Source organism: Malaclemys terrapin, chromosome 15 (genome assembly GCF_027887155.1).
Source record: "Malaclemys terrapin pileata isolate rMalTer1 chromosome 15, rMalTer1.hap1, whole genome shotgun sequence".
In the NCBI taxonomy this organism is placed as follows: domain Eukaryota; kingdom Metazoa; phylum Chordata; order Testudines; family Emydidae; genus Malaclemys; species Malaclemys terrapin.
In genome coordinates this window covers 33,150,951-33,168,478 of record NC_071519.1, presented here as the reverse complement: position 1 = coordinate 33,168,478, position 17,528 = coordinate 33,150,951, and the positions used below count along the sequence as shown (strand labels likewise).

At 52.2% G+C, this 17,528-nt stretch overlaps 2 protein-coding genes across 8 annotated transcripts in view; both read left to right on the top strand.

Annotated features, from left to right (window-relative positions):
- The window catches only part of SIK3 (SIK family kinase 3), a 148,401-nt gene extending 136,281 nt beyond the window's left edge, over positions 1–12,120 (top strand). For 2 of the 7 annotated variants that reach the window (XM_054004829.1, XM_054004833.1), the window contains 5 exons: positions 1,110–1,975; positions 7,143–7,306; positions 8,007–8,178; positions 9,012–9,181; positions 9,969–12,120. In XM_054004829.1, the coding sequence (XP_053860804.1) occupies positions 1,110–1,975; positions 7,143–7,306; positions 8,007–8,178; positions 9,012–9,169 (1,360 nt within the window). In that variant the 3' untranslated portion in view covers positions 9,170–9,181; positions 9,969–12,120. The remainder of the gene's footprint in view (positions 1–1,109; positions 1,976–7,142; positions 7,307–8,006; positions 8,179–9,011; positions 9,182–9,968) is intronic. The other 5 variants (XM_054004835.1, XM_054004834.1, XM_054004830.1 and 2 more) reach the window with 4 other exon arrangements.
- Positions 12,121–13,905: 1,785 nt separating this feature from the next.
- On the top strand, positions 13,906–17,181 carry APOA1 (apolipoprotein A1). The gene is made up of 4 exons (XM_054004836.1): positions 13,906–14,086; positions 14,651–14,710; positions 15,333–15,486; positions 16,189–17,181. The coding sequence occupies exons 2-4, from the start codon at positions 14,671–14,673 to the stop codon at positions 16,781–16,783; spliced, it is 789 nt and encodes a 262-aa protein (XP_053860811.1). The 5' UTR covers positions 13,906–14,086; positions 14,651–14,670; the 3' UTR covers positions 16,784–17,181.
- The last annotated feature ends 347 nt before the right edge of the window (positions 17,182–17,528 follow it).

Below are 17,528 nucleotides of genomic sequence, written 5' to 3'. Positions count from 1 at the left end.
GCCAAGGCTGGCTGCCCGTCTCCTGAGCACAGCTCTCGCTGCCAGCAGCAGCCATGCGCTGGTCCCGTTATGGCGTTCGACTTCAGGGCTTTGTTAGTGGCATGGGTGTCAGACAGCCAAGGGGTGAGGATTGTGTGAAGTCAGCACAACTCCTGAGCCAGGCGGGGTAGGAAGCCAGCTTTCTCTCTAGGAATGCAGGTCGCTGCTTAAGTAGAGTCTTGTGCTTTAATAAGAGGGGAGAAATAAAGAAGTACAGAGACTGTTACTAATTCCCTTTCGTGCCTGGTTTGTCTGGAGCCTACACTAGCTTCAAGAGCTCCGACCAGGGCCAGCTCTAGGATTTTTGCTGTCCCAAGCAGAAACAATTTTGGCCACCCCGGCCACCCCCCGTTTTTTTCTTACCCCACCCCCGGCCTCGCCTCAGCTCCGCCCCTTCCCCAAATCCCCAGCCCTGCCTCCTCCCCCCAAGCTCTCAAGCCTGGGAGGGAGGGCGAGCAGCGGCGCATGAATCAGCTGTTTCGTGCGCCGCGACCGCTCGGGATCTCCCCCTCCCTCCCAGGCTCTCAAGCCTGGGAGGGAGGGGGAGCAGCGGCGTGCGAGCGGCAGCAGCGGAGGTGAGCTAGGGCGGCCGGCGCACATTTTTAGGTGCGGCATTCTGGCACCAGCCATGCCGCCCCTAAAAATGTGCTGCCCCAAGCACCAGCTTGTTTTGCTGGTGCCTAGAGCCGGCCCTGGCTCCGACAGGCGGGCTCTGCCTCTAACAGCACCTTTTCTCCATCTACGCTCCCCCAGCTATCTCCAGAGACTTGAAACATTCCTTCTTACCTGGCCCTGCAGAGTCATCGATGACCTGGGGCATGTGCTCTTCTGCAGGGTCTGAGTGGAGTGTGTGGTCTCTTCAGCTCTCCCAGAAAGAGATGCTGAGTGGCAAACCTGGGTCCCCTCTGTTCCACTCCAGCTAGGCGCTCAAGCCACCACCCTGAACATGTACAGCCTGTTGGAGTTGATTGGGAGGTTGTGCAGAGTGCCTGAGTGGTGGCGGCCTCCTCTGCATTCATGGGTTTACTCTTGGTTGCTGCAACACAATGACTGTCGTTTCTTCCTTGCAGCTTGAACATGAACAGGTATCCCCCTGCTAACTATGACCAGGTGCACTTACATCCCCACCTGTTCTCCGATCAGGCCCGTGCATCCCCCAGCAACTACAGCCCATCAGCAGGGGTGGGATTCCCCACAACGCAGCAAGCCCTGAAGGTCCCTCAACTTGACCAGTTCCCTAGCTTCCCTCAAAGTGCACATCAGCAGCAGCCGCAGCACTACACGGCATCGGCACTACAGCAGGCACTGCTGTCCCCAACTCCGTCCGATTACAGCCGACACCAGCAGGTACCGCATATCCTCCAGGGACTGCTTTCCCCCCGGCACTCGCTCACGGGGCACACGGACATGCGACTGCCCCCAGCAGAATTTGCACAGCTCATCAAGCGGCGGCAGCAGCAGCAAGAATTTGAAGAGTTGTTCAGGCATATGAGCCAAGGAGATGCTGGGAATATGAGCACCAGCCTGGGACAGAACCTCTCAGAGCGTCCGTCGTTGTCTGTGCCTTATCAGAATGCTGACACGTACCATCACAACAGCCCCCAACAGCTCTTAAAAATCAGGGCACAAGAATGTATCCAGCAGGTATCTGCAGCCGTGGCACCACATGGGTATGTACACCAGCCAGCTCTGATCCATTCGGAGAGCATGGAGGAGGACTGTGCATGTGAGGGTGCCAGGGACAGCTTTCCGGACACTAAGAGTTCAAATACATTGACCAAAGGTGGCCATGAGAACCCACTGCTTTTAAATGCAGGAGGGCATGGGGACCCAGAATCTCTGCTAGGAACTGTTAATCAGGGGCAGGAATTGGGGACGCATCATTACAGACATCAGCCAGCTACCGGATTCAGTAGGAATAAGGTGCCCAGCAGAGGTAAGACTTAGTGCTACTTGTGTACATGAAACAGCCTCTTCCAATGTCAGATACACACCACGTGCAAGCAGAGATGACTCTGTATATCAGACAGAACTAGGAGTTTCGGTGACAGTCAACTTAGGGCAGAATTTTCTAGAATCTTTTGGCTATTAAGGCTGTAAGTAAATTGTGAACTCGTACAAACTTTGTACCAAACAACGAGGAGGAGAATTGTTAAATAATAAAGGGACACTGCCAGACTCCTAGGACTTGGAATTTGATGATTATAACCTGCAGGTAATGAAAAAAGACCCTGGATTCCTGCTTTGCCTTTAGAGATGAGCTGCAAAGTGTTGGGTGGTTTATCTGTTTTTTTTTATTAAAAAAAAAAAAATCTAGTGTCCCAAATTAAGGGAGTACGTGTGTGTTAAATTATCCCGACAGCCCAAAACTGTGACTGGTTCCTCCTTCGCTAATCAGCAGCCCCCAAGTTCAGGCAGTGCTACATGGGTCAATGAAATGTACTCTGTAGTGCACGGTGTCCTTTCCTGGGCCAGCGCCCTCCACTACCGTACTAGAGAGCACTGACTGGGAGCCCCAGAACGAGCTTGAATGATCTGATTTAGGAAAACTGGTTGTTAAACTTGCTCCTAGTGAGTGGCTCGGGCCTGCTTTTGGTCCTGTGGAAACTACTTTCCCCTTTCCTGGTCTCCCCACCCGCTGTGACTGTGGAGACAGAGCAGCATGACATGCGGTCTCTTTAAATGACTGTTCTCCCTGCATTGTAGTTCTGTGCATCCCGTGTGTTTAGAATTAATCTCCTGCCCACCCATTCAAGAGGGGCGAAGGCACTGAGCAGTACCACTTGGCAGGCCTGAGCAGGGTAGATCTGTATCTGCTGTAGGAATGAGATGCATCTTATTTGAAGCCACCACCTTTCGCTTGACCCCCTGGCTGTACTGGTGCTTTGCCCACTCAGGAGGCAGTGCTTAATGTTGAGACAATAACCACAGGTATTTGGTCAGGTTGTGTGTTCAAGCAGGTGTGCGTGTGAGACGAACGGGATCCTTCAGAGTGAGGACTAGGGCGAGGAGTGGCCTTCGTTCGCTGTGCCTTGGGTGATTTAGATCACTAGTGCGCTGGCCCTGTCAGACCCCAGTTTTTCTGCTGGGCTTCAATTTCCAGGCCTGGCCCTGGGCAAGGAGAGCGCCGTCCTAGTGCAAGCAGGCTCTGGAAACTCCTCTTTTCTGAGTTCCTGTTTTTTACTGACCTGGGTCATTTTTATTATTGACACAGCTAAATAAACTGCATGTAAAATGGTGTGAATGACTAAACAAGCCAAAAGCCATGCTCGTGCCCCACTAATTGCTCTGCTACTATCACGATACACAGGAGAGCAGGACTTTAGACTGCAAGACTTTGTAAATGAGTAAAGAGAAGTCAACATTTACCAGGAATTGTGCAAGCCGTTCTGAAAGAGGCGGGAGTGCGCATGTGGCTGTTGGGAGTGTTAATATAGTACATTATACTCAAAGGTGGAGCTCCCCTGACCTTTATTTTCCTCCTTGTGTTTAATAACCCAGTTGGAATCTAGCCTACACTCTTCCTGCTCCAATTGGGCTAACATTTAAGCGACCCAGGCACACTTGTGTACAATTAAGTGAAATAAAACCTCCATGTAAATAGCACTAAAGAGTTCACTTCCACTCTGTTGCATACAAAACAGTCCAAATGTTAGCAGCAGCTCTGTGCATGCACACTGAAGAGCGACTGGGGGAGTACTGCTGGGGGATATTTAACCCAAACAAGTGTCACTCTGTGATGGTTTCTCTTGAATGATTTCTCTGCCCTCCCAGCCCCCTCTCCCCCAAAGGTTAGACTGTCAGCCTTGTCTTTGAGCTCCCCTAGTTACATTGACAATGTTTGAATGGTTTTTAAATTATAATTTCCCTTAAGAGGAAAATGTATTGTGTAAACAATAGAGCAGATATTTATGCTTGAGACATTATGAGCCACTTCCCGGTCACTTGCACTTCGGTCTATACACTGATGAGTATGCTGGTCCTGGTTACAGTTCTCTGGCATGCCTGGTGAGTGCTTTGGTCCACGTACTTGCCCCATAGAAGTGTGATTGTGTGTTGGGACGTTACGTAGAGTTTGGGGGGCATGCCACCACTGACTGCTGCCTGTCACCTAAATCCTGATGAAGGCTCCCACCAGCTGTGGTTGGATTTCAGTGACTCGCTTACGGGGCATCGTTGTGCTCCAGATGCCGTACAGCTTCGAAAACGCTGCCCAGCCCAGGTTTCCAGCCCCCAAACACCATTAGTAGCTCTGGAGGTTACTCACTAATGTGGGGGAGGGTCAGATCACTGCTGTGTCACATCTGTTGTGTTGAAGCTATGCAGGGAAGTGGGAACCTAACTGTCTGTCTTACGCAGATGTGGATAACTGACTCCCGCCATGGAGCGTTACCCTGCTCAGGCAGCAGGTGGGGGAAGGAAAGAATTTAGATTGGGGTTTGCAATGAAACATGGATACAAATGTGAGCCTTCCAGCTTGTGTGTAACCTGGGCCTGACCATGAGAAGTGCTGACAGCAGTGGCAGCTGCAAGTGCTAAATGGTTTTCTTGCTCGGTGCGCTGTTTGTATAGAGCAAGAGGTTCAGGAGGGAACTCCTCCCTTCCCTGGAGCCTCAGGTGTATGGGCTGCCCTAGTGGAGGCAGGCTACTGGGTTTCATGGGCTGCTAACTGTGCGCCTCTCTCACTCAAGATTTGTACTGATGTTCTTTGTGCAGCACTTGGAGGCTGGTTGCTGATAGCTGCAGGCTCTTGTGAGCTGCCCACTCAGACAACCGCTCCCCCAGTTTGAACAGCAGCCGGAGCCGTGGGTGGGTGGCAGTTCTTTCTCACAGCCTCTTTCCAACAGTTGGTTTTCCAGGGTAACTCAAGTTTTCTTTTGTTTTTCCAGGAAAGTGAGACTCTTAACTGAACTTAACCTTGTGGCCGTGCAGAGGGAGGCAAAGCCAAGACCCAGTCTTGTATTATTGCAAAATCTGCTCCCATAACACCGCAGCATGGTGAAGTACCATGTAATTGTGATTATAAAGCAGCATGATCAGTGCATTTCAACTCCCTCCTTTCCCCCCAAAACACTGGGGCCAGCAAGGGAGCTGGGAGGCCATACGCTGGAGGGGCTAGGGACACTGGCATGGCTGAGGAATAGTACGGATAGACGGTCAAGTTGAGCCACATGTAACACTTGTCTCTGCCAGCTGAGTTGGAAGCTGGTTTGATCACAGATAACGCCACTTAGATCGGATTGGACAGTGGGCAAAGGGAGTGCTGGCACAAGAGGCTGCCAAACCCCATTCTTCATGCAGAGGAAGATTTGAACCCAGATTCTGTACCTACACCCCGTCCGTGCGAGCCAGGACATGTTAATGCAGAGCGACCTGGAGTCTAGACCCATTTGCTGAGCAGGAATCCCAGACTCTGAAGTGCTGTTTGGCTGCAGAGTGAGAGACGGATGTTCTCTACTGGGAATGGGGCGGCCATGTTGTTGCTTTTGCTAAAATGTGGTATCTTCCTTAGGACAGGGGCAGGTCCCCCCCACATGCCTGAATTGTGTTAGTTTCCTGGGGCAGCACAGTTTGGGGCCCAGTCCAGATGGCACTGAAATGAATGGATGTTCTGCTAAAAGTTTCACTGGGAACAGGGTCATTCTTGAAACAGTGAATAGATCATTTACGATAAATGCCAGGCATGAAATCTTGCCAAAGCAAAGAGACCACAGCTATCCCTGGAATAACTCCATAGGCACCAGTAGAGTGACACCCAGGTTGGATTTGTCCCTGAATGTCTGATATTGACTTTGGAAAGGGCCTCTCCAAAGCAGTGCAGCACCTCTGCATTCACTGCACCAGGCAGCTCCTTTTTTCCCAGTCAAGGAGGTAGGACCTCTGAAGCCCTGAGGCAGCTGTCCTTGTGCCCAAGGAGAAATGGAGGAGCTATTCAGTGCAGCTCCAGAGTTGTGTTTGGTCCTTTCCTCTGACCCGTGAGCGGTCACATTGTCCCTGAGTATTCCCGACACCTGGTGGCCTGGAGAGCAGGAAAACTGAACCAGGGCCTCGTCATGGTGCTGTGATACGCATTCAGCTGAATGCCTGGTAGGTCCCCAGCAGAGATTGTGTATCCTGCCTTTGCAGCAGATTCTCTTGATGATCTAACAGGTGGATGCTCCCCTTTCAACCTCACTGATCCCATGATTTCCCAAGTATCAGGCCCCTAGAGCTGTAAAGCTTGTGTAAAGAGCAGCTGGCTTGTTCTGCCTGCCTGGAGAAAAAAGAGAGGGCTGGTTAGTGGAACAGTCTGCTCAGTGTGTGACAGAAGTGAACGAGGAGAGGTTTCCTCGCTCATTCGGAGTCCGATGTGACCTTTAGTAACATTAGATTTTGCTTGATAGAAACGTAACCCTTGCCCTCAGACACAGCAGCTCCTGCAGCAGGTTATGGATGGACTTTGCCAGGCAGGATACTTGCACAGATATTCAGTTTCCTACAAACATGTTTGCAAAGGGCAAGGAGCAGTGGTCTGATACAGATTTAGTGTCTTGGTAACTCCCTTTTCCAAGGTTATGCAGAACGGCCCTTCTGGGACCTTCATTATACGGAAATCATAAACATCTCTTTTTTGGCACGTCTGACCCCTTCAAACAAGTGGGAGCAAAAGGCTGTCTTAGTACTGGACAGGAGCGAGGTTGTGTGGGTGTCTCCAGGCATTGTGATAATGTTTCTTTCTCCTCAAATATTGTGTATCTGATTGAGACAGAAGTTGTGCATTCTTCCCTCTGAGTTCTCGTGGTGTGATTCCGGTCGACTGCTAGCTGTGACTGGGATCGGTCGTCAAGCCAGTCGTGAAATCCTCTTCAATAGAGCAGCCCAGCCAGGGTCTTTGGAGTCAAGGAAAAACAAATCTGTGCTCCTCAGTCAGGAACAAGAAGTATATGTTCAGTTGATCCTTTTTGCACAGTCATCACAGGCTAATGGATTGTTAATTCATCCCCCCTGACTGCTGTGATCCTACCAGAGTTCTTCATTAAGGCAGTTACTCCATGTTATGTACCACTCAGGAAACCGCTGGCTTCTTTATACTAACCCCCTTTCTCTTTTGTCTGACTTCCAAGAATCCATTGTAGGGAACTGTATGGACAGAAGTTCTCCAGGACAAGCTATGGAGATGCCCAATCATAATGGATTGGGTTATTCTGCAAGACCAGCTTCCATTGAACACCACAGACCCAGGACTTTGCAGAGACATCACACCATACAGAACAGCGATGATGCCTATGTAGGTTTGAGAAGGTTCATGGCTGCCAGGTGTTCTAGACCGTGTAAAACTTTCTATGAAGTGTTCATTCTAGGGCTGAGCAAATAGGCCATTCACTAGCCAAATACAGACCAGCTTATAAACCTGTAGGGCTAACTTGGAATCCAGCGCTGTGCAGAGCAATGCGATAACATGCTTCCCCCTCTGCCTTTGGAATGTCTCAATGGCATGTCCGTTGTGTACCAGGCAGGATTTCAAGTGCTTTTAGCAAAGACCAACCCCAAAGTGAAATCTCCCACCTGTGGCTAACCAAGTATTGCCTAGTTTACCCACATATACCCAAGTCCATATGAGATTTTCCTGCAGGGTCAAGCGCACCCTAGTGTACCTCTGCTGAAAACATTTGAGTTGCAGCAGGGATGAATACAGCCCAGAGTGTCTCATACTCTGCGAAAGAACCAAACTTCCAGCCAGGCAATATTGGTGAACAACCTAGCAGTGCGGCCTCAGCCATTGAGAGAGAGGAGCAAGGACAGCTGCGCTGAGTACCGTCTACATCAGCCCTTTGGGGTTAGGAAGCAGTTCTGTCATAGTCCAGGCCTGGTGTAACTTTCCTTATAACTTACTAGTGTGCTGGAAGAAAATGTGCGCTTGTGAATGTCTCCTTTGGTCCTGGGGGAGCACTGGGGTGTGACTCTGTCTCCTTCTGCCGTCTCCTCAGGTCCAGTTGGATAACTTGCCTGGAATGAGTTTAATGGCTGGAAAAGCACTAAGCTCTGCTCGGATGTCTGATGCAGTACTCAGCCAGTCATCGCTCATGGCCAGCCAGCAGCTACATGCCAGGGAGAGCGAGGGTAAGGACTTCCCTGGGGCGGAAAAGGCATCTTGCAGAGGTGATTGAATTCTGCTGCAATCTGGTTTGGGTCAGAAGTGACGCTGATTTGTGCCATCCTCATCTATCAGATATAGGTCCGCACCAGAGTCCCTTCCCTTGGTGGTATTCCTGTGCATAGAGCCAGCAGTGTGCTAGGCATGTTGTAATCCTGTAGAGTATGGTACAATTGGCATTCCCTGTTTAAGCGTGGCCAAGGGCTGGAATAATAGATCTGCATTGGCAGAGCTGTGGAGGCTGGAAGATCAGGAGTTGTTGCAGGTCAGAGTTGAGGTGTATTGAAAGCTTGCACTGATTAACTCTAAGCACTGTTACCAAACTCCCCACAGAGCGTGTGCTGGTGCTTATTTCTGGTGCAGCCCTTACAGACGCTTGTCATTCTGGGTTGTGCTGCAGTTTTAAGCACATAGTGGCTTCCCTGTATAGTGACATTTGTCTTGGATTCCTGTGAAGCTCACGCTACTGGCTGGAGTCCTTTCCAGGTAAATTTCCACACATGCTTCTCAAGGTCTGTCGTCATCTCCTCTCCCGTATGCCCTGAGCAGCAGGGAGACAGCTGGGCTGTAGCACATAGAGCACGGTGTGCTTCTTAGGTAGATGTGACATCGGCAAAGGGTTTTGTGTCATGCTCACTGCAACGACTTTCCGTTAAAACGAGGGACAACCCTGCATGCCAGCCCTGACCCACACTCAACACCTCAGGCCCTGCCTGAGCCCTCTGCCAGAAGCTCCAATCAACTTTGCTCTCCTTGGCCCTTGGTAGCCATCCCAAGTAGCAGTGAGAGTGTTTTCCCTTTCGCCTACAAACTCTGATGTTACTCTTTGGTCTTGCAGACTGTGGGGAAAGTTTGGAAGGTCAAGAGCACCCAAATCTAGCTGATGTCAGCCAGCATTTAAACACCTCTTGTTATCCATCTACGTGTATTACAGACGTCCTCCTGAGCTACAAGCACCCGGAGGTGCCCTTTGGGATGGAGCAGGCTGGGGTGTAGCAGGAGGAGGGAGTGAGTATTTTTCTGTTGTTTCTGTAAGTTCAGATCTTCCCTTTTCTGCCTCTAGGGTAGATATCCAGTACCAGGGGCTAGATATCCCTAGACAACTCCTTGCCCTCCCCTTCCCCACCCCCCTCCCCCCCCAGCTGTGGGTCTGAGAATGAAGTTTAAGATAGAGGATGTCATTGCCGAGCTTCCAGAGGTCAGTCGTTTGCACTGCTGACAGTGCCACCCTCACAGACTTGCTGTTGGTGACCTTCAGTGGCCACTCGGCACTTCTGCTTTGTGTAGTCTCTGGGTGGGAGCCCAGGGATTGGTGAGGGAAGGCCTCAGTCATTTGTGCAAGAACAAGCACATGCAGCAATATCTTCCGTCTGTACTGTGATGTGTGGGGAGAGTGGGCTCTGCACTGGGGTTGCCAGGAGGCAGCTCTGAACAGCTGGACAGTGACTCAGGCCTGTCTGTTCAGCTCGTCCCCTTTCTGTGGAGGGGCAGCTTTCAGGAGCCGCTGCTGCTGTTGGTGGAAGGACACGGCACGTCCAGATGGTAGTGTGTCGATCTGCCATGATCCTGTTAGCTGCCTGGAGCAGTGGGCACACCTCCATGGGGCGCGCAGCCCCTCCTTGTGCACGTTTCCCTTTTCTTTCAAACCTCTTGTGGCATTGGCAGCATGAGCGCTCGGGGCATGTAGCTGGCCGTGTCAGGCTGGAGCAAGGGGCGGGCAGAGGGATGTTTAAGGAGAAATGTCTGTCTCTTGTCCTGGCCTTTAACACCCCTCCATCTCCTCTCTCTCTTCCAGGTTTTGTGTACAGCTTTGAAATGAAAAGGTCCATTTTAAACCAACAGTATCTAGCAGCATTGCGCCAAATCGCCATAGTATTTCTCACTGAAATATCGTGGCTCCTTTCCTCATAATCAGTTCCTCAGTGTGTCGTTCCTTTGGTTTCTTTTGTTTCTGCCACATTTGCCTGTAACTTCAGCTATCATAGAGCTAACCAGAAAACCTGAGTCCTACACCCTGTGTGAAAGGATTGATGGAACTTGAGTTTTGCATTTGGTTTGGAGGGGGTTTTAAATGCGAAGGGCCAGGCAATCACGGATGGTGCAGACTCAGGCGTTCTCCCCTTCATCCTACCCCGCTCTTAAGGCCTGCCCAACATCCTCTTTTTCTGGGGACAAGTAGGAGAGCATGGGACCCATGCCTTCCTGGAGCCTGCCTGAATAGGGGAAGCAAGGGGCAGGGAGGGAATTTGAAGCTCTGTCCTTTGGCAAGCAATAAGCAGAGCTCCTGAAAACCAAGTCCAAAACCAGAGTCGTTTTTCCAGGGTTCCAGCGCACACCACGCCCCACAAGCCCAGCCCCATGGGCAGAAGAAGGCCACGCTGTAGTTTTATTTCCATATCCTTTGCATCTGAACTGATAGTAGGGCCCAGAGCTACTCTGGGGCAAGAGCAACTCAGTCTCCCTTACCACAATGCTAGCCTGTCCAACCCACCCCTGTCCGATTACGTCCTCCACCCCACTGGTTCTTCCAACACCCAGCAGTGGTGCAATACGCTTTGTCTCTCTCATCTTTGTCTGCTTTTCTTTCCTTTTTTTTTTTTTTTTTTTTTGGTCATTGTGCTAAAAGGATCATTTCCTTCCCCCCCCCCCCCCCCTTTTTAATACCTTTTCCTTTCAAACCCATGTACGACCGATTTGTTTTTTGTTCCCCACCTCTCAGTTTAAAGTAAAGAAGACAGGTTGTTTCTCTTTGTTTTTCTAGCTTTTCCTCCTGATCATGTAGGAATTGTTTTATGGTAAATGTTGTTTTTATTATTATTATTATAATTATTATTATTATTAATAAAAGACAAAAGGAATTTCTGTTTGAGAGAAATTTTTAACTAGATTCTGTTCTATTTGAATTGTGACTTGCACCTTTTGTTCAAAGTATTTTATTTCTTTTTAATGACATTGTAATTGTGACTGGTTTTTTCTCTTGTGCCAGTGGCAGAAGTGGTGTTCTCCTTTATACAAATTCAGATGTGCATAGATCTCTTCTTTCTCATTCGTTTTAATTTCTTTCCTTGACTGATAGAAACCAATGCCCCCTCCAGTGGTTGGGGCTAAGGGAGTATTTTGTGTCATCATTGCCTTTGGAACTTTAAAAGCTACAACTGAAAATTCCTATTATTGACACTTTTTTGGAATTTTTTTTTTTTTAAATAAAGGAAAAATCAATCCAACCCTCTGAATTTGCACAGAAGGAAGTGTGAGACCAGCATGGCAAAGGTTAATTTGCTATCACCATCTCTTCCCCAAAGCCCCCCCTGGCAATTGTCATCAATGGACCTGCAATGAGAAGAAAAGGAGAGGGGAGGGGAGAGAAGAAATCTGCAACTGACAAACATACCTCCCAGCTCAATGTTTCTAGAAAGCCTAATGTCACTCTGGTTTTATTGGTGTGTAGTTGTCAAGTTACATTTTCTTTAACATATAAAATAGACAGTGTGTGTTGGGGTGGGGGTGGGGGACCCAGACAGGGCTTGCCGGACTTCAGTGAGAAGGTACCAAGAAACACTGAAAGGCTTTGACATTGCTCTGTACCTTTGATTTGTTTTCCTTTTGTTTACATGACATTGTATTTCTGGGAGAGTTGACAGTCGCCCGACAGTAGCCATCCAAAAGAAAAGCAGGGACTTGCTTAACCATGCCATTTCGCAGTATCACACTTTATCATTGCTTTGTATTGTAGTAATCAATACGCGCAGTATATGTTGAATGTATATTAATATACTTTGCTATTATTTCTGTTTTTTGGAAATGTCCGAAGTATTTTTTCTTCCTCGTTTATGCTGGACTAAAAACAAACAACTTTCAGTAAATCTTTAGTCCATTTTTTGTGGGTCACTTGCAACTAGTAACTTAGTTGGACAGTGGGATCATGACAAATAAAATCATGATTATGATCTTGTGATCTCTTGTTTGTGGTGTTGCTCAATATCTGATGCAAAGGAGAAGCCAGCCCAACTTGGATTCTCTGAATAGCGTCCCTGCAGTATGCCAGGGTTGGCTGCTCGCCAGTTGCTGCATGTTTGTCTGTCTGTTATCCAACCTGCCATATGAAATCTCCCTTGTGGTGATCTCCTGACTTTCCAAAGCTGAAATAGACAGAATGGGGGCTCCTGCATAACATGTGGAAACAGACTCACTCGACCTGCTGAGCGCCACCTGAGCTGAACGCCTCAGGATGAAACTTACTAACACAGCGGTTTTCAGCCTTTGGTCCACAGACTATGCCTGAGATTTCCAAAGGGTTCCTCACCTCCATTCAACATTTGTTAGGGGTCTGCAAATGAAAAAAGGTTGGAAACCACTGTACTAACACATGGCTGGAAGGTGCGTGGTCAGGGGCTGGGCGTAGGGAAGTGTCAGGGGGTGGGAAGGTCTTTGAGGTCTTTGCCCGTTCTTTCCAAATGGACAAGCACTTCCCTAGGCTAGATGACCTTTAATACACTGACTGTCAATGGATCGACTTCATTGTGCATCCACATGCAGCCAATTGTTTTTAAAGGTAGCACAGACCTCACTTAAGAAGCTCCCTGGCTTCTGGTAGTGCCTGTTCATTCTCTGTCTGGGGCAGCTCCTGCCCTGAGTGCCCCAGATCCGCCCCATCCCGGTGCCGTTTCTCAATTTGAGCCAGGCCAGAAAGGCGGGAGCCAGCTGGACCAGCCACGTGTGATAATGAAGCAACTGGTGCAGTAAATCCAGAGCATGCTGGCGTCTTTCAGCAGGAGCCCTTGCTGGCCCCATGATCGGATCCCCTGGGTGCAGTTGGGGTGAATTCTCTGCTGCTGAATTATCCCAGCAGCTCACGCCCGTGTCTGCAAAGAGCAAATCGTTTCCCTTGCAATGGACCAGATTGCACCAATTGCCAGGTCGCTGCCCAGGGCCGATCTAATCCCCCTTCACACCACACGGCCCGCAGCCAGTTGAATGCAGGGTTGTGCCGCCCAAGGGACACTCCACAGGGTGGGCGGCGGCGAAGGGCTGCCTCCTGCGATGGCTGTGAAGAATCCTGTCCATTTAAATGGCCAGAAAAAGGAGTTGATTCCCTGGCCTGAGCCCTCTTCCCCTGGCCCCATACAGGCCAAAGGGGAAGTGCTATGGGGCGAGCCCCCTGTTCTTCAGGGCATTGCTTAGGTAGGTGGCTTGGCTTAGGATAGTCTCGGCCCTGGAGGTCGTCCTCAGGGCTGAGCCTGGGAATTGAGAGTTTGTCAGAGGCCGTGGCAGGGTACTGGGAGGCCGGAGCGTTTGGTATTGCAGACTTTGAGCCCCACCTCCATCGCAGTGATCCTATGCCCCCCATGGCACACAGCACCACAGGACTCAGCGCTATCTGCCTGGCAGGTTCCCATTTGCCTGAGCGCTGGCCTGGCCTGCGCTGGGCACACGAGGCGACCTGCGAGTGGTTACTTTAGGGCTGGGGGGGGTGTAAGTGGTGGCTAGTGTGCGTTTAATTGTTTCAAAAGAAACAGGCGGGGGCCTGAGGTGTCCTGAGGATGCAAACCTTGCCCACCGGCTCCCATCGAATCTCAGGGGCTTCTGAAGGACTGGGGGTAGGGAGGGGTCCCAGTGTGGCTGCTGGAAAATCTGGGTCAGCCAAAGTGTAAACAGCCTAGCTGGTCTGGAGGCTCCCGCTGCAGGAGCCTGTTTGTTCTGGCCTCTCCTCCCAGGCAGTTGCTCCTTGATCGCGCCCGTCCGCAGCGGGGATGTGTTCGATCCTTGAACTCTAAGCGCCACATAATCAGAACTTGGGAGTGCTTTCCCGAGCTTATCTCCGTGATAAATCCCCTCTCCGGTATAAATAGCAGCATTGGGGACGCACAAGCCACACTCGAGGAGGAGCAGCAGCAGCAGGAAGCAGTGAAACTGGTAAGCGCCTCAGTCCTTCTAGGAGTGTGATTTGCTGGGAACCGTTCCTGGTGAGAGCTGGGGAGTCCTGCCCTGTTTTGGGGCATTGGTGCTGCTCTGTGCGGCCCTGCTGCGCTGGGAGGTTAAACCTGCCCTGGAGTGTAACTGCTGTGAGAGGTGATGGAGGGGAGGGGATATCCTCACCCCACCCTGGGAGAACTGGCTGGGAAGCAGAAAGATCATGAGTCCTAGACCCCTTAATCTGCCCATTGCCTCCCTCTGGGTGCTTGCTCGCCCCATTGTAAAGGCACCCAATGGCCTTTGTTACATGGTCTCGCCAGTCAGGCTGGTGCAGAGCCCTGAGATGCTTTAAATGGGCAGGGGCAGAATGGGGCAATGCCAGGTGGGTAAGTGGCTCTCCCCTGGGGACAGTGTGTGTGTGTGGGGGGGATAATGGCAGAAGGAGCCAGGCTTGTCCCAGATTGTCACCATCCTCCAGCGATTAATCATCGACTGGCATCTCCTCGCTCCATTAAGCAGTTTCTATTTGTTCACTTGAGCCTCAAACTCTTTTGCCTTCTCCAGGTTGAGAGACGCAGCCGAAGATGAGATCCGCTGTGATCCTCGCCCTGTTGTTCCTCACAGGTAGGGCCAGAAACCAGCACGAGTCTCGAACCAGACACCCCTGAGCAGGGAGGGCGCAGGAGCTGTGTTCAGCCCAGGGCATGTGATGCCCCAGAAGTCAGAGCCCTGGGCAGGCCCGTGTGTCTTGCTGTGCAAGGGGCCAGGCCCAAGCAACCTCTGCAGAAGGCATCCAGCCTAGAGTGACTCTAAAAGCGGTTTGGAGACTACCCTGCTGTAAAACAGCACCTGTCTGGGCCAGGGGGCAGAGACGATGTGCAGCAGGGAGAGCGTGGGGCACGCTTGGGTCAGAGAGGGGGCAGGGTGGGCCAGCGGGCAGAGGTTTGGGAGCCAGGAGTTCCGGAGCTATAATCTTGGCTGGGCCAGGTAAGCCCACTGCCCCCGGTTGCAGGACCCAGCCTGTAACCTCTCCAAACCAGAGCTGTGTAAAACCAGCCAGGCTCCCCCAGGAAACCCTTCCTGCCTAGGGGGCTGGGACAGCCGGGCACTGTCCACCCAGCCTGCGGCTGGTAACACAAGCAGCTGCCAGCTCCGGCCCAGGGGCGGATCTGGGCAGGAGGTGGTGAGCGTCTCTGGATTGGGGCTTGGGGAGCTGGTCCTGAGCCCTCTTGTGCTTTCCTTGCAGGGACTCAGGCCCGCTACTTCTGGCAGCATGACGACCCGCAGACCCCCTTGGATCGCCTCAAGGACATGGTCCAAGTCTACCTGGAGACCGTCAAGGCCAGTGGCAAGGAAGCCATTGCCCAGTTTGAGACCTCTGCAGTTGGCAAACAGCTTGAGTAAGTAGCTGACTCTGGGGAGGAGCGGGCTGTTAGGAGGTCAAGCACCAGGCCCTATAGCCTTGGGCCCTACATGTGCAGTCTGGGATGCCCCCGGTTCTGAAACCACCCCCCACATGGCGCCACTGCCCTCTGCTGGTTGGAATGGGAACTGCTCAACTGTGTGTCAGGCCCTAGGACCCAAGAGCTAATGGTGACCACAAAGCCCTTCCCCTGGAGCTAAGGAGCGCTTTGTCCCTGCTGTCACGGTGGGGTGCCCAGTGGCCCACACTGCACAGCAGCTGACAGCTGTGACACCCCTCACCTTTGCAGTGGATCTAGCACTCTCCCTCCTTCCACCACCAGAAAACTGAGTGAGCCTTGTCGTCCCCAGGTTGTCTGGGGAAACTGAGGCTTGGAAGAGGTTAAATCTACCATTGACTTGACCCAGAGCTGGGGTGTCAGCCACTCTGAGGCCCTGGGCATTTCAAGCTGGGCACCCAAAATGTGTGAACCCTTCTGAAACTGCGGGGGTGGGGTGATTGGCCAGAAGGAGGCGGTGTTAGAGCTGGGATTAGAGCGTGGGAGTTAGTCCCCATCTGCCGGCTGTACCGTCCCATCCCTTCTGGGAACAAGGCTGCATCTCCAGGGCCTCCCTGGGCTTTGCCAGGAGAGAGGCCATGCAGCAGTGTGTAACCCCTGCCCCGTTGTCTTCTCCTGCAGCCTGAAGCTGTCTGACAACCTGGACTCCCTGACGGTGGCGGCGCAGAAACTGCAGGAGGACTACAAGGAGACCTGGGGGCTGTGGGTGAAGGACACCGAGGCCCTGAAGCAGGAGCTGACCAAGGAGATGGAAGAGGTGAAACAGAAGATCCAGCCCTTCCTGGAGCAGTTCTACAAGAAGTGGACAGAGGAGCTGGAGATCTATCGCCAGAAACTGGCCCCCATCGGCGAGGAGCTGAAGGAGATGACCAAGCAGAAGGTGGAGGCCCTGCAGCAGAAGCTGACCCCCGTGGCTGAGGAGGCCCGGGACCGGCTGCGCGGGCACGTGGATGAGCTGCGCAAGAACCTGACCCCCTACAGCGACGAGCTGCGCCAGAAGTTGACCCAGAAGCTGCAGGAGATTCGGCAGAAGGGCATCCCCCAGGCTGCCGAGTACCAGGCCAAGGTGATCCAGCACCTCACCGCCTTCCGAGAGAAGGTCACGCCCCTCGTGCAGGATTTCAAGGAGCGCCTGACCCCCTATGCTGAGGGCCTCAAGACCCGCTTCCTGACCCTGCTGGACAACCTCCAAAAGAACATGGCCCAGGCCAACTAGTGGCACCGGGCCAGGGACTGACACCCCCTCCCCTAGCCACAATGAGCCCCCAATTGATCAGCCACTGCCCTGCGTTCCACTGCTGCTAATGCGCGTCTGGGTGAAGACACCAGGTGTGCTCAACTCCCTCCTCCTCCTGGCGCCCTCAGCGCTGGGCCAAGCGTCTCGGCCCTTTGTGGCTGTCACTTACTGATCGATCGCTGTAGAACGAGGGTCCCTCTGCTGGGGGGCGGGGGCTGGGGTGGAAACCAGCACACGGCGAAGGCCAGTCTGCTGGGAACATCCTGCCCAGAGCTCTCCTGCCTGTTCCAGGCTCGGGGCTCCCATCTCCTCCTCCCTGCCCCCCCACAGAACTTTTCGTTCTTGTTTGTTTTGTCAAATAAAAGTGATTTAAGTTACTGGGAGCTTGTGTTTGCAGGGGATTTCCCGGGGGGGTGGGGAGCACCAAATGGGAGGCTGAGGGCACTGTGGGGCAGGGAAGACACAGCTCCATGGGGGCTCACGGGGGTCCATGGGCTGCAGGTTACTGAAGGGAAGGGAGGGGCTGTGCAGACCAGGAGGGAGGTTGGGGGGCAGGAAGAGGAATGGTCTGCAGGCGACGGGGTGAGGGGACCCTGTGGGGAGCCCTCCCAGGTCCCCCCTTTCCCACGCTCTAGCAATCCCAGTGCAGGCCTGCAGAACACCCTGAGCTGAGCGGGAGGTTGCCCCAGGGTGGCTCTTTCCAAGGGGCATTGATCGGAATCAC